This window comes from Macaca mulatta, chromosome 5, assembly GCF_049350105.2.
Source record: "Macaca mulatta isolate MMU2019108-1 chromosome 5, T2T-MMU8v2.0, whole genome shotgun sequence".
Lineage (NCBI taxonomy): Eukaryota > Metazoa > Chordata > Mammalia > Primates > Cercopithecidae > Macaca > Macaca mulatta.
Genome location: NC_133410.1, coordinates 130617728 through 130643269, shown reverse-complemented (window position 1 = coordinate 130643269; position 25542 = coordinate 130617728). Strand labels below are relative to the sequence as shown.

The window sequence follows — 25542 nt, the reverse complement described above, 5'->3', positions numbered from 1 at the left end:
AGCTGTTAAAAATAGAATCTGCCTACACTATGTCAAAATGGTCTGCTTGGTGGAAAAAAGATACCACTTGTTGTAATGTTATATATACTGATAGTTCAAAAATGACCAGTAGTTGATTGTCTGAATTAATAGCTTGTAATCAATTGTTAAGAGGGTTATTAGGCAAACTATTTATATCTTGAAACTTATTTTAAAATCCCCCCAAAATGAATATTTTTAAAAACATCATGGCTTTTAGGTTTGTGTATGTTAAATAATGGAATTACAGGTGCTTAAAAATAGATTATCAAGCAATTACTTTAGTGAAATACTGTGTAATTAAATATAACTAATCACTGACAGGAAATTTATGTTTTTTCTTTATAGGCATGATCACTGATCTTTTCATAGATAAATTTAAGTTCAAAGGCACCAATGTAAAAACTAAAGTACCCCTTCTATTGGAAATTCTGGACAGTTATGACCAAAATGCATTGATTTCATTCTTTGATGCAGCATGAAATACAAATAAGGTAAAGTCCCAAAGAAGTGGTCTGTTTAAATGAAAAATGTTAAAACAGAATTAGAAGTTAACTGTGTACCTACTTTAATTTCAACTGCTTTTTTATATCTAAAAATATTTGAGATATAATGGCTTTTTAAAGTAATGCTTCTGTTTCTTTTGCCAAGTTGAACTTTCTAAGAGTTTTTATTTTTAAAACACAAATAGAATGATTTAAATAGGATTTTAATGAATTTTTGATAAGTGGCTGTTTTAATTTTTAAATTGAGAAGTAATATGTGGAAAATGAAAATATATGCAAATGTATTACAAGGTACATAAACACATAAATATATAAACTGCTTTATAGGTTTCAAAATGTATTTTTATATATTACCTTATTTGATCTTAACAACTGTTGTATAAGTTTGTCAAATCATATAAGAAAACTGATTCTCAGTGAAATTTTGCGATTAAGAGGACATGCTAGTACTTTATAAAGCTGGGACCAGAACCCAAGTACTGGTACTTGCTTTGTGTCCTGGTTACTATGTATGTTGCCAGCTAGTGGAAGTAACCTACCAATTATTTTTTCTAGGAGATAGGATTGATTTGCAACTGATTTTCCTTTTGCTTGGTGATGTTTTATGACTCTGCTGCAGTTTGTGGAAATGCTGGACTTGGCTCAGTGCTATAAATTGTAGTCAGGGAAATAAGAGCTTACACAGAGTCGGGGGATCTTAACTAGACATGCTGTAACCAGTGGAGCTATTCAAGCATGCTACAAGTGAAGAGTGCAGAAATAGTGATGCCATCTTAGATTTTCCTACACCAGTATGATCTCTTTTTATCATATATGACATTAAGGCTACAGAAGTTTTGTACATTAATCTTAATTCATATTTATTAATTTCAAAGAAATATTGAAACGTCTTAAAATGGCATAAAGATAATGGAAAATAAGCTTTGTTTCAAGAAGGGCAGACTCACTAATTTTTTAGAAAACAATGCTTCTTAATGATATGCTATTATACTTACTAGGTACGTGCAAGCTTTGTATATAAATATTAAAATTTGTTACAGGCACATATATAGTTAAGAGAATTTTATTTTAATAAGATCATATTGTTTTTACTATATTTAAAGAAACTTTACTTCTGAAAGGAACATAATTTATCTAGGTCACTAGAATGTCATTGTATTTTTTGTTGGCTGCCACAGCTTGGGGAAAAATAGATAAAAATTAATGACTCTATTTGAATATTTTGTAATGCATTGTATATTTATTATATATATATATCAACAGTAGTTCAAGGTGGCACTTAATTGCATCTTCATTAGGAAAAATAAAAAGCATAAAACACAATTTCTGGTTACTATGAATAAATGCCTAAATGTTAAGATGATATTACTACAGTCTGACACTTGAGTACTGTATTACTTACTATGTGAGCTCCGTGTTAATTTATGCACATTATTTAATCCTAATAACCGTTTGACTGTAGTTATTAGTCCCTATTAACAAATAAGAAAACGGAGAATCGGAGATACTGAAAAACGTGGTCCAGATTTTAGACCTTGGGAAAAAGTCACTTGAGCTAACTAGAGGTCCCAGAGCTAAAGGCTGGGCAGCCCAAATGATAGTCGCCAAAGTTTAATTCCGCTTAATTCCCTAAAAGGCTTAGAGTCAGCCTTTGGACCGCCTCGCTCTCCAGGTGGCTCAAAGTAATCGGAAGCTCGGGCCCTGAGTACCCCTAGCTCTCCCCGACCCGCGCAGGCGTTTTCTCCCGCCCCAGCCCCAGTTCGTTTCTCCCTCCTGCCCCGCCCCTGCTCAGTTTCCTTTGGTGCTTCCTTCACTCGCTTGCGACCCTGTCGCCTCGAATGACGTCAAGGCCGCGAGCGCTTTCATTGGTCCATTTCAATAGTCGCGGGATACTTGAACTGCAAGAACAGCCGCCGCTCCGGCGGGCTGCTCGCTACATCTCGGGGTGTCTTTGGCCCGCCACGCCCGGCCGTGCCTTCCTGCGCCTTTCGCAACCTCCTCGACCCTGCGTGGTCTCGAGCTGGGTGAGCGGGCGGGCGGGTAGGCTGGCCTGGGCTGCGACCGGCGGCTACGACTGTTCTTTGGCCGGGTGGGCTGGGCAGAGTGCACGCTGCTTGGCGCCGCAGGCTGATCCCGCCGTCCACTCCCGGGAGTAGTGATGTTGGGCAACTCCGCGCCGGGGCCTGCGACCCGCGAGGCGGGCTCAGCGCTACTAGCATTGCAGCAGACTGCGCTCCAAGAGGACCAGGAGAATATCAACCCGGAAAAGGCAGCGCCCGTCCAGCAACCGCGGACCCGGGCCGCGCTGGCGGTACTGAAGGCCGGGAACCCGCGGGGTCTAGCGCAGCAGCAGAGGCCGAAGACGCGACGGGTAAAGGGATGCGGGATGTCTGCAGGAGGGTGGGTCGAGCAGGGTTTGGCACTGGCTTAGCAGGCAGAGAAGAGTGGCGAGAAGGCATGTCCTGGGCTTTTGGAAGGGGGCCAGGGTCTGGAGTCCACTTGGTGCTGGTGTGTGGGATGCCACAATAGGAATTCTCCCATTATTAGCATCAGGACCCCGCCAACACTGTGTATGCTGCCTGTCTGCTCTCTATAGGTGGCATCTGCCTGTACATAATGGGGTCAAACCAAGCTCTAAAACGTGTAGTCTTCGCTCAGCTCCGCGCCTTTCTCTCCACTTTTAAACCCCAGGCACTACTGTAGGACTCTGACCCCCCTCCTCCTCATGGTTAAGAGATAACCTCTACTTTAGAAAAGGGTGTACGAAATAACTTTGCTTTTGGCAAATTCCGCCATTTTAGCCAGATTTGCTCTGTTGCTCCACCCTCGGGCGACAGTGGTGAACCAACACTTTTTTGCCATGTCTTTCCTAAACTTGTCATGTATTGACTTGCCACCCGACCCTTCTTGTGGCCCTGATTAGTTTTGCATAATTCCACCTAGTGTTATCTATTGATAGCCTTTGTGGGAATGCCTGTGACAAATGGGAACATCCCTTCTCTTTTGAATACTCAAACTATTGTTTGTCCCAGAAAGTTTAATTCCTGATAGAGTATTTGGGAGAAAAAGCAAAGGCCAACACCCATAAGAGAAAGAATGCAAAACTATTTAGTAGGCTCAAAGCCAGTTATTTATTTTTGTTTAGGTTGCACCCCTTAAGGATCTTCCTGTAAATGATGAGCATGTCACCGTTCCTCCTTGGAAAGCAAACAGTAAACAGCCTGCATTCACCATTCATGTGGATGAAGCAGAAAAAGAGACTCAGAAGCAGCCAGCTGAATCTCAAAAAAAGGAGCGTGAAGATGCCCTGGCTTTTAATTCAGCCATTAGTTTACCTGGACCCAGAAAACCATTGGTCCCTCTTGATTATCCAATGGATGGTAGTTTTGGTAAGTTTTAAGGAAAATCTATATGAATTTACGGTAATTATAATTATTAGATATTAATGATTTGCATTTTAAGATGTCTTATGTAGTCATTTTGATTACAGTGAGTTAGGTTTAATGTAACAAGGCTTAGAAAGGATGTGACTTATCTCAGATCTCACAGCTAACACTCGACCTGGTGATGTACAAAAGGATCCTAACCTAGTGCTCTTTCAGGTTCACTGCCAGTCACATCAGTCTAATTATAATTAGATCTTAAATGCTTATTTTAATCTGATCCCATAAATGTGTTCTTGGTTGGGAGAATAGATTTGTTTTATTTAACTCACTTATATATCACTTAGAGAGTGCTATTTGAAGATGCAGTCTTAAATATTGTGATTACATCTCTTCCAGTTTTATAATTTTGTTTCTATAAAACCAGTCTGGATTATCATCTGATACCAGAAAGTGACACTTTTCCTCCTACAAGTAAACAGTTGTACCATGGCTGTTTACTCTTACCCATGTATTAAAGTAGCTGCTGCAAACAGCTCTTTGCAGTTTGTACTGTTTCTTTGCCCTAGGGATATCGAGTCACTGGACAGCTCACTAAATCCAGTCTCATTTTAGTTTTAGTTGTATTGATCGTGGGGAAGGAGGGGTGAGCAGGAAAAGTCCTTTGGAAATAATAATTTGTGTGTTTTTATCAAAATTTTGCAGAAAATGTTTAATCTCAAGGTGATCTTTGAAGCGAAAAGAATAATGGATGATACTCTTTGCTTCAAAAGATAATTTATACTACAAAAAATAAATTTATAGTGTTAATCCATTTGCCCATAACAAACCTAATTTCTTAATAACACTTGTTAATGGAGGCCATTTAACTGATTCTAGCTATCGCCTAATTGGGCTTTGTATATGTCAGACTCTGGGATCTGCAGTCTCTCTTAGGGCAAATCTTAGATATTATCTCAAAACTTGGATTTTAAATGTTCTGTCCTAACAGAACCACCATGCCATCTGCTCCTTTCTGTTGTGGAAGATGGATACTTTAAGATAATACCTGATTCTCGTTTTCCTGTTAGGGGCCTACTAATATGGTTTTCTTTCCCCCTTCATTAACTAAAATCATTCCAAAGCTATATGTACAGAGATACTGAGACTAAGGTAAAATATTCTACCTTTTTCGTCATGAGAAGCTCTTTTTAGTTTGATGAAATAAGTGCTTTGTTAATATGAAATTCCTTACAAGGGCAGTCATTTTTAGCTATTAAACTAAGTAGACAAACAATTAATTTAATCATATCTTTTTAATTGTCCCAGAGTCACCACATACTATGGACATGTCAATTGTATTAGAAGATGAAAAGCCACTGAGTGTTAATGAAGTACCAGACTACCATGAGGATATTCACACATACCTTAGGGAAATGGAGGTAAAGGTTCTCTGAATCCAGTTTGTGTAATGTATTTGTTAAATGTGGCTAAATGAAATTGAGAGGATAATGTTTAAATTTTTAAACTAATGAATTATTCTAATGCTACAGTTAAGTTTATAGCATGTAGCCTCTCTTAATTGTAAAATAATCTAATTGCAATTTTAACACTACTAAATACTTTTCTCAATAGGTTAAATGTAAACCTAAAGTGGGTTACATGAAGAAACAGCCAGACATCACTAACAGTATGAGAGCTATCCTCGTGGACTGGTTAGTTGAAGTAGGAGAAGAATATAAACTACAGAATGAGACCCTGCATTTGGCTGTGAACTACATTGATAGGTTCCTTTCTTCCATGTCAGTGCTGAGAGGAAAGCTTCAGCTTGTGGGCACTGCTGCTATGCTGTTAGCCTCGTAAGTCTACCTTGGTTTGTTTAAAAGTGATCACGATCTTTTGTCTAGGGAAGAAACTGATTTTTAATGGTGACCTTTTAACATACACCAGGCAGAGTCAGTGACTACTTCAGGGATGGCAATGTGGTGGGGTTGGGGAAGTGGAGGATGAAACTGTGTTCTAATCTATAACACTGTTTTTCCCCAAACTGGATTCCTTGAAGACGATATAGTACACTAGGTTAGAAATTTTAAAACATTTTCCTTCCAATATTACTTTCTGGCATATAAGCAGTGTCTCTTTTATTAAGAAGTAAAGGCTGGGTGCGGTGGCTTGCGCCTATAATCCCAGCAATTTGGGAGGCCAAGGTGGGCGGATCACTTGAGGTCAGGAGTTCGAGACCAGCCTGGTCATCATGGCGAAACCCTGTCTCTACTAAAAATACAAAAATTGGCTGGGCATGGTGACACATGCCTGTAATCTCAGCTACTGGGGAGGCTAAGGCAGGAGAATCGCTTGAACCTGGAGCGGGGAGGTTGCAGTAAGTTAAGATTGGACCACTGCACTCTGGCCTGGGCAAGAGAGCAAGACTGTCTCAAAAAAAAAAAACAATTTAAAAATGAAAACTTGAAACATGTTTTCCTAAGATTTGTATTTCCTAAATTTTCAGCTACTTGGTGAACTCCGGCATTGTTCCCATCTTGAGAAGTCTCATGCCTTTCATTTACTTCCTTTGACTGAACTGGGAAAAATATCTCAAAAGTCCTTTATTGATTTGGGCCTTTTAATTAGCAATTAGCTATCCAGTCTTTACTAGAAATGATGATCAAGTGTCTGGAAATGCAGTGGGTATGGATTTTGGATTCATTCCATATATTCTGCTAATGGGATTTCAGAATTGGGATAAGGAAGCTTGCTTCTCTTTTAGGACTGATTACTTAAAACTTTTTTCATTGTAGAAAGTTTGAAGAAATATACCCCCCAGAAGTAGCAGAGTTTGTGTACATTACAGATGATACCTACACCAAGAAACAAGTTCTGAGAATGGAGCATCTAGTTTTGAAAGTCCTTACTTTTGACTTAGCTGCTCCAACAGTAAATCAGTTTCTTACCCAATACTTTCTGCATCAGCAGCCTGCAAACAGCAAAGTTGAAAGTTTAGCAATGGTGAGTTAACTTTCATTTTGTTGAATGGCGATTCTTAGGTAATGTAAGCCCTAATTCCTTTGTACAGGAACGTAGTTCCTTTGTACAGCATGGTGAAGAGATTTAGTATTCAGATGGAGATTAATGCTGCAGTATGGAAGAAAGCCTGCTGCTGGCAAAAGATAATCTATATCAGGAAAGCACTAGAAGCAGAGGTCTAAGGATGACATCTTGGGGATGGGTAGTCAGAAGAATTGTTTTTTAAAAGTTAATAAAGGAGGGAAAATACAGGATGAGGATGGAACAAAACACTAAAATGATTGATATGTTTAAAGATGAGGCTGTGAAATATTTTTTTCTAGGGTTGCTACAGAGCCATTATCAAAGGCAGGAAAATATTAGGTTAGAAGGCAGAGGTTTGACATTTGAATTCTAAACGCTCTTGTGATCATAAAGTATTTTTTATTCCAGTTTTTGGGAGAATTAAGTTTGATAGATGCTGACCCATACCTAAAGTATTTGCCATCAGTTATTGCTGGAGCCGCCTTTCATTTAGCACTCTACACAGTCACAGGACAAAGCTGGGTATGTATTACGGTCTTCACACACCTATCTTGTGACTGAAATGCCTATGCCAGATTAAATAATAATTGTCCTACAAAACTGAGGGTTGCCTAGATGTTCTTACTTGGAAAAACTTCAAATATATACAGTTGACCTTTGAAAAATACAGGTTTGAACTGTGTGAGTCCACTTACACATGGATTTTTTTCCAATTACATGTGGATTGAAACTACAGTATTCAGGGAATTCAAAACCCATATATATGGAAGGGTGGCTGCAGGACTTGAATATGTACAGATTTGGGTATACTTGGGGAGGGTCCTGGAACCAATCCCTCATGGATACTGAGGGATGATTATATACTGTTTAAGGCATGTTACCTGTTGAACAGTAGCTTTTTGTTAGGTAGTAAGCTTAGTTGTAACTTGGATTGAAAGGTGAGCTTTTTAAAAAGCATCTGACCTGTTGCTGGCAGAGAAAGTAGTAAAAAATGGATCGAGAGATGGAATAATGGCCTGAGAAAGCTAGTAGTTGGAAAAGTTATAAAGATTAGTACTGAAATTTAACATAAGCTTAATGCTAACTATTAACTGGTGTCTGTTACTAAAAGCACAACTCAGGGCTTCCTATTCCCTTCTCTGTAGCCTGAATCATTAATACGAAAGACTGGATATACCCTGGAAAGTCTTAAGCCTTGTCTCATGGACCTTCACCAGACCTACCTCAAAGCTCCACAGCATGCACAACAGTCAATAAGAGAAAAGTACAAAAATTCAAAGTAAGAATTAACTTGAATATGGAAGCTTACTTTTCTAGATTATGGTTCAGAGATCTTTGACATTTTAACTTCATTCATGAATCTGCCATAGCCTCCTTAAGAAGCTGTTCTCTTAATTGGTTATGTGTTTGAAGAAGGTTGCAGTTCATGCTTTCTGCCCTGGGTCTGGGGGAGGAGAGAGAAGGAAGAGGGGCATGCATGTGTGTTTCAGGGACCAATGTTTCTAACACCATCAACTCGGTCAGAGAGAAATAGCATTTTTTAGTTCCCAATACATGAGTACAAACATTATTCCATGATCTCCTTTACCCAGTGACTGTTTACTAAAAATGTTTTTGTTTTTTTTTTTCCTACTTACAGGTATCATGGTGTTTCTCTCCTCAACCCACCAGAGACACTAAATCTGTAACAATGAAAGACTGCCTTTGTTTTCTAAGATGTAAATCACTCAAAGTATATGGTGTACAGTTTTTAACTTAGGTTTTAATTTTACAATCATTTCTGAATACAGAAGTTATGGCCAAGTACAAATTATGGTATCTATTACTTTTTAAATGGTTTTAATTTGTATATCTTTTGTATATGTATCTGTCTTAGATATTTGGCTAATTTTAAGTGGTTTTGTTAAAGTATTAATGATGCCAGCTGTCAGGATAATAAATTGATTTGGAAAACTTCGCAAGTCAAATTTAACTTCTTCAGGATTTCAATTAAAAAAGTTTACTTGGTTTACTATATAATGAGAAGTGAAAACCTTCCTCTAAAATTAAAGTAGGTTTAGGAAAACAGACCCTCAAATTCTAACATTCATTTTCCTAAGCAACTGGATCAATTTGCTGATGGGCATAATCTAAGCATATCTGAATACAGACTTTTTCACTCTTTGTAAAACCTGTTTAGGTTCTGCAAACTAAACAGAGGCTGGGAGCGGAAGAGGGTGGGAAGCTTACGTGCAAATTAACAGACGAGAAATGCTCCAGAAGGTTTATTATTTTAAAGCATAACATTAAAAACAAAAAACTATTTTTAAAACCCTGCTAGATTTTATAATGGATTTGTGAATAAAAAATACCCAGGGTTCTTAGAATGGAATAAATATCCTTTTAATAGTTATATATACAAATATACAACTGTTAGCTTTAATTGGCAGCTCTCTTCTTTTTTCTTCTTTTCACTGGCTTTTTACTTGGTGCTTTTTCTTGTTTTGCACTGGTGGTCTGTGTTCTGTTAATAAAGTAAGAATTTACTAAGCGTATGCTTGTTAAGTTTTGGATTATTGAAATAAGAGGCATTTCTTAGTTTTCCAATAGGATATAAAATGTGTAAGACTGGCATCCAAAGAGTTCTATAGATTTTGGTCCTAATTTTTATAAATCACAAGGTAAAGAAATCACAGAACAGATGGATCGCTAATGAAAAAGGGACGTCTTTTTGTTTATAGTCGTGTGGCAAGATGAGAGTAAAACCAGAGAGCAAACCTCTAGAAGTGTTGAATATATATATATATACATTTGAAATAAACCAGAAACGTGTTACCTTATTTTCTTTGGATTCTTGTCTGGTTCCAAAATGATCATTTCTTCTTCTTCACTATCTGACAGTATTATGGGAGCATCTTTTTTTTTTTTAAAAAAAAAAAAAAAAAAAGGGTAAGCAATCTCTTGCAATATTTACTTCTGCACAAGTTTATTTCTATCAGACGTTCTAAAACTCTTACTGCTGGGGCTGGGGTTGGGCTGGGCGTGGTAGCTCACACTTTTAATCCCCGCATTTTAGTAGGCTGAGGTCATTTTGGTCACCTGAGGTCAGGAGCTCGAGTCCAGCCTGGCCAACATGGTGAAACACCATCTCTATTAAAAACAGAAAAATTAGCCAGTTGTGGTGGCATGTGCTTATAGGCCCAGCTACTCGTGAGGCTGAGGCATGAGAATCGCTTGAACCAGGGAGGTTGAGGTTGCAGTACCACTGTACTCCAGTCTGGGTGACAGAGGAAGACTCCATCCTAAAAAATAAATAAAAATAAGACTATTTGCATATAACAGCCCATGCCACTCTTTAGGTGGAGGCTTACTCTTCTCTTTAAATCAGCTTCTTAGAGCACTCTAGAACTTGTCTGTAACATTTGTTTCTTTAAACTCTTATTTCCTGCAAGTGCTCGAATGGCGTGACAATTTGGTACATGTCATAATAGAAAAGTTAGGGGGAAATCTATATATCATCTTTTGTAGAGACAATTGAATTGTTTGTGCTACTCTATTCCTCCAGAAATAGTTCCAGTTTACATTCCAATAAATAAAAACCCATTTCCCATATACCTTTGGCATTGCTGGTATTTTTAATACTGCCCAAAATACAGTAACAAAAAATGCCATGTCATTTTTCTTTGGATTTTATTTGTATTACTATCAGGGCTGACCATGAAAAATATTACTGGCCATTTGTATATTTTGAGTACTGCTCCCTGTCTTTTGCCTATTTTTCTCCTGATCATTAGTTAATGATATACATAAAACGTGAATTAACCCATATCAATTCTTTGTATTTTTAGTTTTCAGTTAGTTTCTCCCTTTCTTCACATGCTTTAGAAAGGCTGTACCTGCTCCATTTTTCCAATTCTTAGGTCCACCTTCATTATATTCAATTGAAAATACTATTCACTGTTAGAAGAATACACTAAACAAACATATAAGGTATATGCAAGTGCAAGGATATTGTTAACAGTGAAAAAATGGAAACAACTTACATCTTCAACAATAAGAGAATTGTTAAACCAACTAGTTATATTCAATGCTACATAAGTCTATGCAGCATTAGCTTATATCACTGCACAGAGAGTAAATAAATACCTGGGACAAGTATTTGGAAGAATTATACCAAATAGAAGTAACCACTGGGAAATATGAGTAAGGGTCCCAATCAATGGGAAATTTTTTCCTTCCCTATTAAGTAAAAAAACAAAAAGCTCAGGCTCTAGTAGTGTTCATAATTTCTCTCTTTGAAAACAGAAGTATTTGTTTTACATTCCTACTAAACATATCACCTTCAGTTTTCCCTGCCAGCCTAGTTCCCAGTTCCTTGTAGGATTTCTGTTCTTACCACATAAGAAAATAAGTCATTATTCTATTATCTAGACCAGCAAGAATTTGCTTTTTTTTTTTTTTTAAGTAAAAATAACCATACACAAAAACAACTTCTTCAGTTCTATGGCTTTCAAAATGCAAGCAACGTCTAGGACTATCAGTATTCTAGTCATTTCTAGAATTTTTTTATGTTCTAATACTGCAATGTCTAGTATGGTAGCCACTAGCTACATGTGGCTGCTTAATTTTGTATTAAATAAAATTAAAAATTCAGTTCTCAGTAATACAAACCACATTTCAAGTGTTCAGTAGCCACGTGGGGCTAGTGGCTGCTATACCAGTGTAATGTTTCTATCCCAGAAAGTTTTATTTAGACAGTATTACATGTTCCGATAAAGGATGGGCTTTTTGTTTCAGTCTAGAAACCACAAAAAAAGACAGCACGGAGGAATAAGATCTTCCAGAAACTCATTCCCTTAAAACCCACCCAAATACATTACAAAAAAAAATTTTTTTTAATTAAAAATGTCACTATCATTTTATGCCAAAGTGTACCACTACTCTACAAAGATATGCATATTCTTTTAGCAAGTCGTGTTAGTACTGCAGTTAGCCACAATAATTTAGTTGAAATTTAAATCACAATATTTAGCCCCTCTAAAAATGCAATACTTATATCCCTATATTTATATATCTATATTCTCTCTATATAGTATCCTGTATGTTATTTATCTAGTATACATCTCTATATAGCTGATATGCTATATATTACTATATATAGTGATAATATAAATATACACATTTTATGCATTATTGTATATACAAAATACTACATATATGTAATATATAGTAATAAGTGTGCCATAAAGTGTCACCTACCTTGGCTTCCAATATCAGAGACTTCTACTCCAGTGTCCATTTTTATACTATCAAGAATGATAGCTTCATCACCACCGCCTTCATCATCTTCCTTCTCAGAGTCTTCAAGATCACCCCAGGAGTTTTCTACTCCCTCTCCAATTTGGGCAGTTCCAGGAGTCCACAGCACAGGTGTAGAAACACTTAACAAGTTAAGAAAACTGAGTAACAAAAATATTGCTATTTGATGGACTGTTGAAAAAGATGAGAATGAAAGTTTTCTTCTTGTAAGATTGATTCAAGTGTGCCTCAAGTTCCTAGGGAAAAAAAAAACTTAATATAGCTACACTATGGATGGCTGAACAATGAAGAAGAAAAAATAACTCAGGCAAGATTTTATGGATGCAATTAATAATAAGAAATGTGAAGAGACAGCTTCAACATTTTAGTTACAGTACTAAATTAAATTGGTCCTTAAAACACAATCTGGTTTTTCCAGGATAACTGAAGAGAAGCTGAATGTTATACCATCAACAGAATATGACTCACATCACTATCTTGTATTTTAAGTGTTTTTTCTAACAAAGTACAGTGTTTACAAAAACTAATTTCAGTATATACATCCTTCATATAGCCTAATATTATAATGCCAAGTGTTATGAATCTTGTTACTGCAAAAACCACCAAATAAAGATACACTTCTGAAGGAGGTTCTGCTTCAGCAATGATTTCTTCTGCTTTTTCTTCTACATCCGAGGTATCAATAGGGGCCTTTTCCATTTTAAATGCTGTGATCCTTTGATTTGCTATAGACTCTGCAAAACCAAACTTTCCACCTTCTTTCCTGTATGTGGGGGTTTTTTTGGTGGGAAGGAAGCGGGAGGAAGGTAACAGATTAGACAGAAGACAGGAAGGGAAAAAAACTATTATCCTTTGGTGGATGAAAAATATTGAAAGAGAATTAGTTTATCTAACTTAACCTCACCAATTTATTATGCCTAACAAGAGCCAATAGCATAATCATTTATTAAACCATGTGCCAGACCATGTGCTAGGTGCTTAAAATACACTATTCTCTAACCCTCAAATCAGCCCTACCAGGTAGTGTTAATATCCCATATTATAGAAGAGGACACTGAAATGCTGGGTTATATATCTTGCTTAAGATAGCACAGTAAGAAGTAGAGATGGGAATCAACCTGTTTCCTTACATTAATTTGAGTTACTAGATTATTTTTATCCTAAGAAAATGTTAACTGTTAAAGAAAAATCTTAGGTCTCCAGGTGTGGTGGTTCATACCTGTAATCCTAATATTTTGGGAGGCCCAGGTGGGTGGATCACCTGAGGTCTGGAGTTTGAGACTGGCCTGACCAACATGGCGAAACCCCATCCCTACTAAAAATACAAAAATTAGCCGGGCGTGGTGGTATGCATCTGTAATCTCAGCTATTTGGGAGGCTGAGGCAGGAGAATCACTTGAAGCCATGAGGCAGATGCTGCAGTGAGCCGAGATTGCACAAATGCACTATAGCTTAGGTGACAGAGTGAGACTCCATCTCAAAAAACAAAAATCTTACATGATTTTTCAATATAGGTTATATTTAAATTGCAGAAAATATAGTAAGTCCAATCAACTTTCTAAAAACACACTAAGTAGTACACTCAATTGCGATTAACAAATAAGGAAAGATCAAGTGTGAAGTTTATATGGTTGCCCTTGTTCAAGGAAAATCCTTAAGAGAAAAAATACATTAAAAGACCATTTAGGGCCATTTCCTGTTCCCTGTGTTGTGTCTTGGAGCCTGGAGCAATGAAGACCTCTTGCTCTTAGGCGGGTCTTTCCTCTTCATTGTTTTGGAATTCTGGACTTGACCCAGCGTTGAATTCCCATCTGTGATGCATTTTGCAATAAGTGGGTTTGATGCCAACACCCTGAAAGATATCCTCATAAAACAAGAATCACCAGCTCCCACACAAAGTAAAAACTGTGATCCTAATTTTAGCAGTGTTAGTAAGGAGCAACTATCCACGAGTCACTGCATCAATAATGCTTGTGTTATAACATCCTCTCCTCCCTAAGGCACAGCAGCAAGTGACACACACTTGTCTGGAAACCAGTTTCATTAATACTTTTATTGTGTCTGTCCAAAGATGAGTAGCAATATCTGTTACCAGTTTCACTACCTTTCGGAGTTTTGGATAACATATCTATACCATGGTATTTACACTTTTTAATGAGTTAATTTTAAGTGAAATTGCCATTCTAACTTTGTGAAATCAAGTTCATGCATAATAAAGTTTGCCTATACTAAAAAAAAAAAGTAAATATTTAAAAAATGAAAATAAAAGACCATTTAGTTCTGGAAAAGTTACTTACCTTACTTTTTGGTCATTCTCCAAAGCTTTCAATATTAGCTCTGTAATTTCTGCTACTTTCACACCAGCGATTTTACTGCATCTCAAAACCTATTTATAAAAGTGAATTATGTTGTTTAAAGACGGTAAACCAAATGGTTTTCTCTAATGAAACTAAAACCATGAAATTAATTTTTCTACCTTTATAAATTTAAGCCTGGCTTTTCCAAACATGAATACAATGTAAACACAGATTAAGGCAAGATGTGAAAGTTGTTTTAAGATATGTGAAGGACTATCACATTATGGGAACAGACACAAAAACTTTCTTACACAACAGTATAAATACTAATACCATGGAAGAAACCACAGACACATATGCTCCAGGATGCACTAACTTCCTTTCTTTGTGAGTAATCTGGGTAGTACTTGTGATGCTGGTAAAGATGATGATGATACCAGAAACTAACATTTATTGCACACTTAGTATATGCTAGACACTGTGCAATATATCTTATCTTTATATCCTTATAACAACAAGGTGTTGGCAATAACATCATTCCCTATTTTACAGATAAAGAAAGTGAGACCCAAAGATATAAAATCATTTGCCTAAGATCAGCTAGTACGGGGCACAACTAGAATTCAAACTAAAGCAGCTTTTAATCACCTACACTGTATGCTATATGGAGATCTATTTTCTAAAAGCTCCCATGTGAATCTGATATGTAGCTGGGTTTCAGAACTACTGCCAATTGTACCCAAATCCTAAAAATAAAACTATCTTTTTACATAATTTCTACTATTGGATGTTTAAAAACTTTTATTTGCTCTTGAGACAGGGTCTTATTCTGTAGCCCAGGCTGGAATGCAGTGGCACGATCTCAGCTCACTCAACCTCCACCTCTTGGGCTCAAGCAATCTTCCCACCTCAGCCTCCCAAGTGGCCGGGACCACAGGCATGCATCACCAAGCTCGGCTAATATTTATTTATTTATTCATTTATATTTTCAGATGGAATTTGGCTCTTGTTGCTCAGACTGGAGTGCAATGGCACGATCTCAGCTCACTGCAACCTCTGCCTCCCATATTCAAGAGATTCTCCTGCCTCAGCCTCCCAAATAGCTGGGATTACAGGCGTGTGCCAGCCACCACGCCCAGCTAATTTTGTCTTTTTAGTAGAGATGGGTTTCACCAAGTTGGCCAGGCTGGTCTTGAACTCCTGACCTCAAGTGATCCACCAGCCACGGCCTCCCAAAGTCCTGGGATTACAGGCGTGAGCCACCATGCCCGGCCACTTTTTTTTTAATAGGGATATAAATCTTTTTCTTCACTAGACCCTGCTTCTAGACGGAAGGGTCAGACTCTAGCAGGCCAGACATGGGAGCACCAAGGTAGGAAGGAGGAGGATACCTCATAGCCACCAGTCAACAGAATGTATTTAATAGTGACAATACTGAAACCACATTCTAACACATTCTAGAATCAGTCACTGGAAGTATCCCCATTGGATTTTTGTTAAAAGACAAAAAAAAGCATCTAAAGAGAAGCAACCTATTCTTAATGGGACATTAATCAAAGCACTAACTTGATCTTTTAGTAGCATTATCCCACCACTGGACTGGATAGTACAAATCTCTCGATGTTTGTTCATGGCAATCACCAGCAAGCCATCCATCACACGTTCTTCTCGTTCATTGGGATCCACCAATAAATATGTTCTGAAACGAATGTTAAATGGACCTGAACAAATCTGAGACCGAATGCTTACCATTTCTTGGGTAATGAATTTTTAAAAGATGACATCAATAAAGTCAACAAAGAATAAAGGTCTGAGCCTATGGATTTGGGTCACTAAAATGGGGAAAGAGACAAGAAAATTACTGTGTTTATGAACACAAATGAATGCTAAGTGGATATCTCTAGTTATTACAATGAAATCACATTAAATTCAGATTGGATTTACTTAAATGATCATCTAAACATAATGCTATCTCTTTGATTAAATGACTTCTGGCTCATTAATAAAAACTTAGATAATGTTAATTTGGCTAACCCTAAAGTTGCCCTAATGTCCTATACTCCAAAGTTCTACTGTGTTCTGCTAATGGCTCATGAAAAAAAATACTGTCTATTTCTGCACTGTCCAGTACACTCATCAATAGTCACCTGTGGTTACTGAGTCCTTGAAATGTAATCAGAGTATGTAAAATATTGGATTTCAGAGACTTAGTGGAAATAAAAGAATGTAGACTTAGTGGAAATAAAAGAATGTAGACTATCTCATGACTAATTACTAAAATACTGATTATTTCATTTTATTTCATTAAAATGAAAATATATTCATTAAAATATATAAAAATTAATTTTACCTTTTTAATGTGACTACTAAAAATATAAGTACTTAAAATATAAGTAGTCATATTAAAAATTTTGAATTACACATATGAGGCCAGGCATGATGGCTCATGCTTGTAAGCCCAGCACTTTGGGAGGTCAAGACTGCAGGATCACTTGAGCTCATGAGTTTGGGACCAGCCTGGGCAACAAGGTGAGACCCTGTTTCTACAAAAAAAAAAGTATTTTTTAATTAGCTGGGTATGCCACACACCTATAGTCCCAGCTACTTGGAAGGCTGAGGTGGGAGGATCACTTGAGTTCAGAAGTTGGGAGGCTGCAGTGAGCTATGATCACACCACTGCACTCCAGCCTGGGTGACAGTGAGACCCTGTCACAAAAAAATAAAGGAAAAAATTAAAAAGTAACAAAGACGGCACATGGTGGCTCAAGCCTATAATCCCAGCACTTCGGGAGGTGGACATGGGCAGATCACTTGAGCCCAGGAGCTTCAGACCATCCTGGGCAACACAGTGAAATCCCATCTCTACAAAAAATAAATAAGCTGGGCATGGTGTGCACCTGTGGTCCCAGCTACTCAGGAGTCTGAGGCAGGAGAATCACTTGAGCCTGAGAGGTTGAGGCTGCAATAAGCCACGATCTCGCCACTGCACTCAAGCCTGGGTGACAGAGGGAGACCTTGTCTTAAAAAAAAGAAAAAAAAAAAAAGAAAAAGAAACAGCCAGGCATGGTGGCTCATCCCTGTAATCCAGCATTTTGGGAGGCTGAGGTAGTCAGATCACTTTTGAGCTCAGGAGTTCCAGACCAGTCTGGGCAATATGGCAAAACCTCTTTTTCACAAAAAACACAAAAATTAGCTAGGCATGGTGGTGCATGCCCGTAGTCTCAACTACTCAGAAGGCTGAGGCTGAAGAATTGCTTGAGCCCAGAAAGCAGAGGTTGTAGTGAGCAAAAATCACACTGCTACACTCCAGCTTGGGCAACAAAGCCAGATCTCATCTCAAAAAAAAAAAAAACAAAAAAAAAACAAAAAAAAGGAAAATAAGAAAATTATATATATGGTTCACATTTTATTTCTACTGGACAATGCTAGCCCATTTTCCTCTGATGAAACTCTACACTTACAATCACTAAAACTTGAAAGTTTTTCTCTAGTCCTTGTACACAACACTGTGTGAAATATTTTTATCTTCCCTTGTTTCTAAAGGAATTTAAGGCTCAAGTTTTCATTTGAAAGTACCATTAAATGGACCTGAAAAACTCCAAGTTTTCAGCCACAGAAGGATTTAGCAGTTAAGTAAACACTGGAAAACTGAAGAACATTAGATTTTTTTCCTCCAGTTTGTGAACCATCCCCTCTTGTAACTGACTCCTAGAACTACTCCATCTAATATGCTCCAAAGTCCCCTGTCTTCCAATAACCCACAGTAATTGTCATCCCACTTTCCCAAATTAGAGCCTAGCATATAATTCTCTTAACCCCTGTACATCCTTAGGAAACATAAAACACTACCATGCCATAGTAAACTCCTAAGTTTATAAGTATGCCATGAAAAGAAAAACGTTGAGAAGTATCTTCATCATAGTATAAGAGTTTTGTTACTTCTATTGAGAAAGCTCTTTGCCAACTAATGCCCTTACAAAGAAAGAAAGGAACTATAAGGTGTTTTAATATTAGGTGAAGTATTTAATATTAACATGACATACTTGAGTAGAACAATAAAATTCCTAGCTGCATTTGTAATTTTGGCCCATAACAAGGCGAGGCTTACCCTTGCTGGAAAAAGGCAAAACTGACACAAATGGGCATGTGGTGGATACTTAATGGTACAGGATCACGCTCTTCAGGTGTATACTGTTTCAAAAGAAAATGTTTAATAATTATAGTCACTAAGTTATGAACATACAAAAAAATCATCTTGCACATCAAATACTAAAATAAAAATGAAGTTCCTTTATTCCTTTGACTACCCAAATAACTTCTTTTATATTAATAATTACCTGTTTGATTTTGCCACTCATGTTCCTCAAACTGTACAACTTCTTCAAAAACCTTTTTCAAAAATTTACTGACATACATATAATTTACATCCCATAAAATCCACTTTTTTTTTGAGACGAAGTTTGTTGCCCAGGCTGGAGTGCAGTGGTACAATCTCAGCTTACCGCAACCTGCCCCTCCCGGGTTCAAGCGATTCTCGTGTCTCAGCCTCCCGAGTAGCTGGGATTACAGGCATGTGCCACCATGCCAGGCTAATTTTGTATTTTTAGTAGAGACGGGGTTTATCCACATTGGTCAGGCTGGTCTTAAACTCCTGACCTCAGGTGATCCACCTGCCTCGGCCACTCATAGTGCTGGCATTACAGGTGTGAGCCACCGCGCTCAGCCAAAACCCACTCATTTTAAGTATATGATTCAATTTTTAGTAAATGTGTAGTTATGGATATATTTATGGACTCATCACCACAATCTAGTTTTTTAACATTTCCATTACTCCCCAAAATTCCTTTGAATCTGTCTGTAGTCCATAGGAGTCTGGTGTACTCCCACCCTAGCCCCAAGGAACCACTGATCTATCTTATTTCTGTCTCTGTAAATCTGACTTTCTGAGCATTCTATATAAATGGAAAAAAAAATTGTAATGTTTTGCGCCTGGCTTCTTTCAACTCAGCATGCTTCATGTACCTTGCAGCATTTGTCAGTAGCTCAGTTCTTTTCATTACTGAACAGTATTTCATTATTTGTATATATGACATTTTATTTATCTACTCACCAGCTGGACATTCGAATTGTTTCCAGTTTCTGGCTAATACATGATGCTATGAATATTTGCATTCAAGTCTCTGAACACAATAAGCTCTTATTCCTCCTGTAGATTCTTAGGCATGGAATTGCTAGAATTTTTTTTTTTTCCAATTTTAAGCCATTGCAATTTGTCTTAATATTATAAAGTCGGCCGGGGGCGGTGGCTCACATCTGTAATCCCAGCACTTCGGAAGGCCGATGCAGGCGAGGTGGGGACTTCGAGACCAGCCTGACCAACATGGAGAAACCCTGTCTCTACTAAAAATACAAAATTAGCCAGGCGTGGTTGTGCATGCCTATAGTTCCAGCTACTTGGGAGGCTGAGGCAGGAAAATCGCTTGAACCCGGGAGGCAGATGTTGCAGTGGGTTGAGATCACATCATTGTACTCCAGCCCGGGCAACAAGAGTGAAACTCTTGTCTCAAAAAAAAAAAAAAAAAAAAAATTTACAAGGTTAAATCTGCTGAAAGATGTACATATAAGAGAGGAGTATTTTCAGCTGGCCATGGTGGCTCATGCCTGTAATCCCAACACTTTGGGAGGCCGAGGTGGGAGAATCACTTGAGCCCAGGAGTTCAAGACCAGCCTGGGCAATTTGGTGAAACCATATCTCTACAAAAAACACAAAAATTAGTCAAGCGGGTGGCACACACCTGTAGTCCCCGCTACTCAAGAGACTGAGGAGGGAGGATTGCTTAAGTTCAAGAGGCAGAGGGTACAGTGAGCCGAGATCATGCCACTGCACCCCAGCCTGGACAACAGAGTGAGACCCTGTCTCAAAAAAAAAAAAAAAAAGAGTATTTCCTTCTAATGTTATTTTTCTGAATATAGAATGTTGTCTACACTTAAAACTTAAGAAAGCTGCCAAACTTTTCCAACATGGCTGTACCATTTTACATTCCCACTAGCAAGAACACCACAGTATTCTTTAATTGATCTTTCAAGTGTAGTAATCGCTTTCTACTTTTTTTCACTTCCTTATATAAACTCCCTCCTCTAAAAGAATATTACCTCTACTGTTAATAAACCTTTGTCCCTACTTCTCACTTTTTAACGGTTCTGCTCCAGTCTACTGCCCAAAAGCAAAATTATGAATCATTGTTTAGAAAATCTGGGCATCTGATGTGTCCTTTTGCAACTTCAGGATTCAAACTACAACTACGGTGCACTTTCATTATTCTAGCAAGTAATTTATATAAATTAAAACTGACATACTCAGAACAAAAGATAAAGAAAATGTAGGTCAATGGTTTTCAAAATGTGCTCCCTGGACCAGCAACATCAGTATTACCTAAGAACTCAAAGTTAAAAGTACAAATTCTTAAGTCGTAGCCCTGTTTCACTTTGGGAGTAGAGTCTAGCAATATGTTTTAACAAGCCCTCCGGGTATTTCTGATGGACTTTCATCAGCTCTTTGCCTAATGAACAAACATCCTGGAGACAAATATGAATCTGCTGATTCCTCAGTGCTTTTCAGCTATTGCATACCTCTTGCAGGGTAAGCATCTCACTGTGCTGAGATTCATTTATTTTTCACACATATGGCCCTTAAACATAAGTCAAACACTTCATCTAATGCTCAATCCAAAATAGTCATCTAATTCTATTCTGGAAAACCATGCTACGGTATGTTCTTACTGACAAATGTTTCAATAGAGGAACTGTTAAGAGATTTCAAGGGCAATTTTGACCATATGCAGTTTTAGTCTTATGAACAAATTTTTAGAACCTACCCAATTGCCATCTACAACATAACTTCACTAAAAACAAGTTTCCTGCACATTTAGGACCCTCCTCATTCATTCGTATCAAGGATCCTGGTTCACATAAGAGCTTACCAGTGTTACTTCATCTCCTTGGACAGAGACATCAGGTCTTCGGAAGTGACATAAAGCCACAATTGCAGCAATGCTGGCAGCATCAATAATATTTCCATCATGATTTAATAAATGTAGGTCTACACGTATTTGCCAAACCTGATAGTGAATTTAAAATAAAATAAATCCTGATTACAACCAGTGGCTATTTATCAAGAAAAGTAACATTGTGCACAAAGTAATTTTTCTTGCTGTTAAAACATGCAGTTACTCCTTCTAGTTTGTTAACAAAAAATGTATTTTAGAAAATTTAAGCCAAACATCTGAAATACTATGTGAGTCGTTTAATCGTAGAACACATACTTTAAATAGACAGAACTACTCTAATGTTTAATACTAAGATTTTCCTAACCTCAAATCTAATTACATTTTTATCATGTCTGTTAAAAACCACAAACTCTAGGTCAGGCACAGTGGCATTCACCTGTAATCCCAGCACTTTGGGAGGCGAAGATGGGAGAATTGCTTGAGCCTAGGAGTTCGAGACCAGCCTGGGCAACACAGCAAGACCCTATCTCTACGAAAAAAAAAAAAGTTTTTTAGTTAGCTGGGTGGAGTGGCATGCGCCTGTAGTCCTAGCTATTCGGGAGGCTAAGGAGAGAGGATCCCTTGAGCCCAGGAGTTTAAGGTTACAGTGAGCTATAATAACACCACTGCACTCCTGCCTGGATGAAAGTGTCACTGTCCCTAACAGAAAATAATGAATATTTTCAAAAATTAAAAAACGTTAACCTTTTAGGTTTTGTGATATTTTTAATAACTTTACAAGTAATGCAAATAGGAAGTATTATACTTAGGTATGGAATATGGAAAGCTAAATGACTTCTCTGGAATAAAAATGCTTGTCAAAATACCCTAATCAAGAATCAAATTCTGGCCAGGCACAGTAGCTCACGCCTATAATCCCAGCACTTTGGGAGGCCAAGGTGGGTGGATCACTTGAGGTCTGGAGTTCAAGACCAGTCTGATGGTGAAACTCTGTCTCTACTAAAAATACAAAAATTAGCCGGGTGTGGTGGCAGATGCCTGTAGTTCCAGCTGCTCAGAAAGCTGAGTGGGAGAATTGCTTGAACAGGGGAGGCAGAGGATGCAGTGAGCTGAGATTATACCACTGCACTCCAGTCTGGGCAACAGAGTGAGACTCTGTCTCAAAAAAAAAAAAAGAATAAAAGTCTAATATCCTAATGCAGCACAATTTATTGGGACTAAGATTTTCAAAATTATCCCTGCCACTGACATGGTGTGGCCCTGTGTAACTCGATAAACCTATCCAAATGAAGGATTTCTTCTGTTCTTGAGTTCTGCATGAAAAACTACCTGCTTCTATGAACACCTGCTTCTATGAACGCAGATAAGAAAATGAGATTATATGAAAAAGCCACAAATTCTTTGAATAAAATATTTTTACACAAAAATCTAAGTTGCTATTTTCACCCTTTTAGAATAATGCTTTTTATCCCTTCAGAGAGATAGAGGTGGCACAAAGTTCTAAGGGTATCACTCAAGAACATCTGAAGTGAAGTGAATCAGTACAAAACTTGAGTTGACTAAAGTTCTGAGAATAAAAGCTCAGACACCGGGATCCATGAATCAACAGTATTCATCCTAAGATTAAGAATTATGGGCATATTCCCCACCTTTTCACCAGCAACAACACAGAGAGATTCAGTGTCTATACACTTCGAATTTCTTAGACATCTTTCCAAGAGTCGATTCAACTTCACCAAGAGATCTGACTGCCTATAATAAGAAAATAGGAATGGGCTACTGTCATGAAATATAACACCTGGTATTAAAACAAAAGCTCATTGCTGTTAGGTTCTCCTATGACTAAAGCAGCTTAAGAAAAAGATTTAAATACCTGCCAGGTTCGAAAGCTGGAGCAGCCATCTGAGAGAGTTCAAGGTTAAAAAAAAGAATACCTTCTGTTGCCCTATTGAGTTTTGGAGACACAAGTTCACAGGAAACCTGTCCAAGAACTCTGCAAAGATAAAGTACAAAGTATTAACTAAATAGACTCTCCTTCCAAAAAAAAAAAATCTGAAACAGATCACAAGTTTCAATCTTAATGTGAGTAATATCATAGTAAGCCAGATAAATCATAGAAAGTAAAAAATATATGTAAAGTATAATATACACAGAAATAAAACATAAATTGGTGCAACTAAAAACACGACAGAAAAAACACCTCTCTTCTTATTACAATGTTTACTATTCCACAGATTGTTCTAAAAAATCAATGACCTTTACCTCTAAAGCAAGTATTTATTGATACAAGATGGCATGAAAACTTGATATTTAAGTGTTTTCACATGCCATAGTTCACCACCATTAACTGACCAAATAGCCTTACAACTTTCAAATGAATATTTGAAAACCTAACTTTCATGTCACTCGAAAAACAGGAAATCAGGATGTACACTTAATGACAAGATGCTCAAGATCTCTGTATTAGTGTGAGAAACAAATTCGATATGAGCACTACTGGTTGTCTACACGATTTACAGAAGTCAGAACTATGTGATAGGTGACAGAAAATACGTTTATGATTAAAAAGTTCAAGTGTGACCACAAAATCAAAAAATCTTGCATAAAAAATACTTATTTTTGTCAGCTAAACAAAGAATACTGTGCAGACTTCTTAGCTGCTTTATAAACAACCGAGTCAATAAGGTCTTTTTTCAAACTTCTCCCTTTTCAATGTGTTATCTCATTTAAATCCTGTTACCTTGTTTTGCCAAGTTCCACAATGCAGCATCCGTAATCTGTTCCAAATGAGATCCTGATGTTCCTATAATCATAGGTTTGTCTGCCATCCAGCCGCTGTTAAGCACAAATTCATTCATTCATTTATTCCTTCAACAAGTATGTCTTAAGCAACTACTTTTTGTCTGGCCCTGGGCTAAGCACTTGGGGGAAAGTGGAATCCTAACCACCCCGCCCATACAAGAAAGTGGAAACTACAGCACGGACAACTGCTGGGGTGACTAGAGACTCGAAAAGAACCTGTCGAAAAAAAATAAAGCCTGGGGAATGGGGTGAACGTGCCGGTCGTTCCCCTAATGGCTCCCCCGGCCCAGGCGGACCAGGTATGAGTCCACACCTTGAGACCCGGGCGCCCATGCAGCGCGCAATTCTGCGGGGACCAAACCATACCTTCTTTTCTTCGATGGCACGGAGTAGGAAGCGGCGTTCGCAGTTTGAGAGTGGCGTTTCCTTCATGGTATTGGGTCACCGGCCCCACAGGCACCAGAATCCGCGGGAAAAACGGAAACTGACTTTTCCTTACGCGCCGCTGCCGGTCCCGAGGCGCAGGAAAATTTCGTCATCAAAACGCGGCGGCAGGAAATAGGCAAGGGCTTGGGCAGTCGCTACTGCGCAGACTCAAAGCGTGATTGGGGCGGGCCAGCGGTCAGCAAGAAGCCAGTGCGGCTTAGGGAGGGCGTTTCTGAACGTGAAATTGCGTTTCTTTTCTCATAAAATGCGGAGGAGAAAAGGATACTCAAAATAACCATCAGAGTGGTAGAAATTAATATCAGTAGACCGCTCTCACACTTCACCGTTCGCTCAGTCCTCTTGCGGGGTGGAGACTAGAGAGATACTACTGCAATTTCACAGATGAGTTGACATTGGCCCCTAGAAAGCCGCAGATGCAGGATTTGGAGCATATTAAATGAACAAACACTGGAATGAGGCGGCATAAGGGTTGCGGGAGAAAGTTAAGATGGTGAAATGGGATGTTTTTGTGGCCAAAGGTGAAATTTTGTGGGATCTGAGAAGTTGATGAGAATGGAGAACTTTCGCACGTAATAACCAATGATGTTACTACTTCTGTGGGCTGAAACTAAATGTACCGTTTATTTCTCATCCCCTCTCCAGTTATTTTAAGTCGATAGACTTATTTTTATGGTCACAGAGAAACCTTAGCTGGGCCATGCTGCCAACCAATCAGCTTTTTTGGAGAGGCAGTATCAAATAGTACTTTTAAAAAGTG

At 38.0% G+C, this 25542-nt stretch overlaps 3 protein-coding genes across 4 annotated transcripts in view; 2 read left to right on the top strand and 1 right to left on the bottom strand.

Moving 5' to 3' along the window:
• BBS7 (Bardet-Biedl syndrome 7) overlaps positions 1-1847 on the top strand; it is a 54794-nt gene extending 52947 nt beyond the window's left edge. For both annotated transcript variants that reach the window (XM_028848750.2, XM_001101234.5), the window contains one exon: positions 367-1847. In XM_028848750.2, coding sequence (XP_028704583.1) covers positions 367-500 — 134 coding nt within the window. In that variant the 3' untranslated portion in view covers positions 501-1847. The remainder of the gene's footprint in view (positions 1-366) is intronic.
• Positions 1848-2416: 569 nt separating this feature from the next.
• On the top strand, positions 2417-9738 carry CCNA2 (cyclin A2). Its single transcript, NM_001266158.1, is given in 8 exon segments — positions 2417-2895; positions 3670-3913; positions 5216-5328; positions 5522-5745; positions 6685-6892; positions 7343-7456; positions 8080-8213; positions 8574-9738. Coding segments are annotated over 8 exon segments (1299 nt in total). The 5' UTR covers positions 2417-2682; the 3' UTR covers positions 8623-9738.
• On the bottom strand, positions 9298-24854 carry EXOSC9 (exosome component 9). Its single transcript, XM_015139157.3, has 12 exons — positions 24705-24854; positions 24277-24371; positions 23410-23529; positions 23186-23288; positions 21510-21647; positions 18638-18720; positions 16096-16228; positions 14530-14618; positions 12849-12995; positions 12173-12354; positions 9750-9828; positions 9298-9437 (listed from the first exon to the last, which is right to left on the bottom strand). Exons 1-12 carry the CDS (start codon positions 24768-24770, stop codon positions 9353-9355), a joined length of 1320 nt encoding a protein of 439 aa, XP_014994643.1. The 5' UTR covers positions 24771-24854; the 3' UTR covers positions 9298-9352.
• Between the last annotated feature and the right edge of the window lie 688 nt (positions 24855-25542).

Bases quoted from the DNA above. Each gene is read 5' to 3' on its own strand.
- EXOSC9 (XM_015139157.3), bottom strand. From the start codon at position 24,770: ATGAAGGAAACGCCACTCTCAAACTGCGAACGCCGCTTCCTACTCCGT. The intron at 16,229-18,637 runs GTAAGCCTCGCC...CATTCGTTTCAG, and splicing joins TTTGCCTTTTTCCAGCAAGG to AACATATTTATTGGTGGATC. The intron at 14,619-16,095 runs GTTAGTGCTTTG...TTTTATAAATAG, and splicing joins TAATGCTACTAAAAGATCAA to GTTTTGAGATGCAGTAAAAT.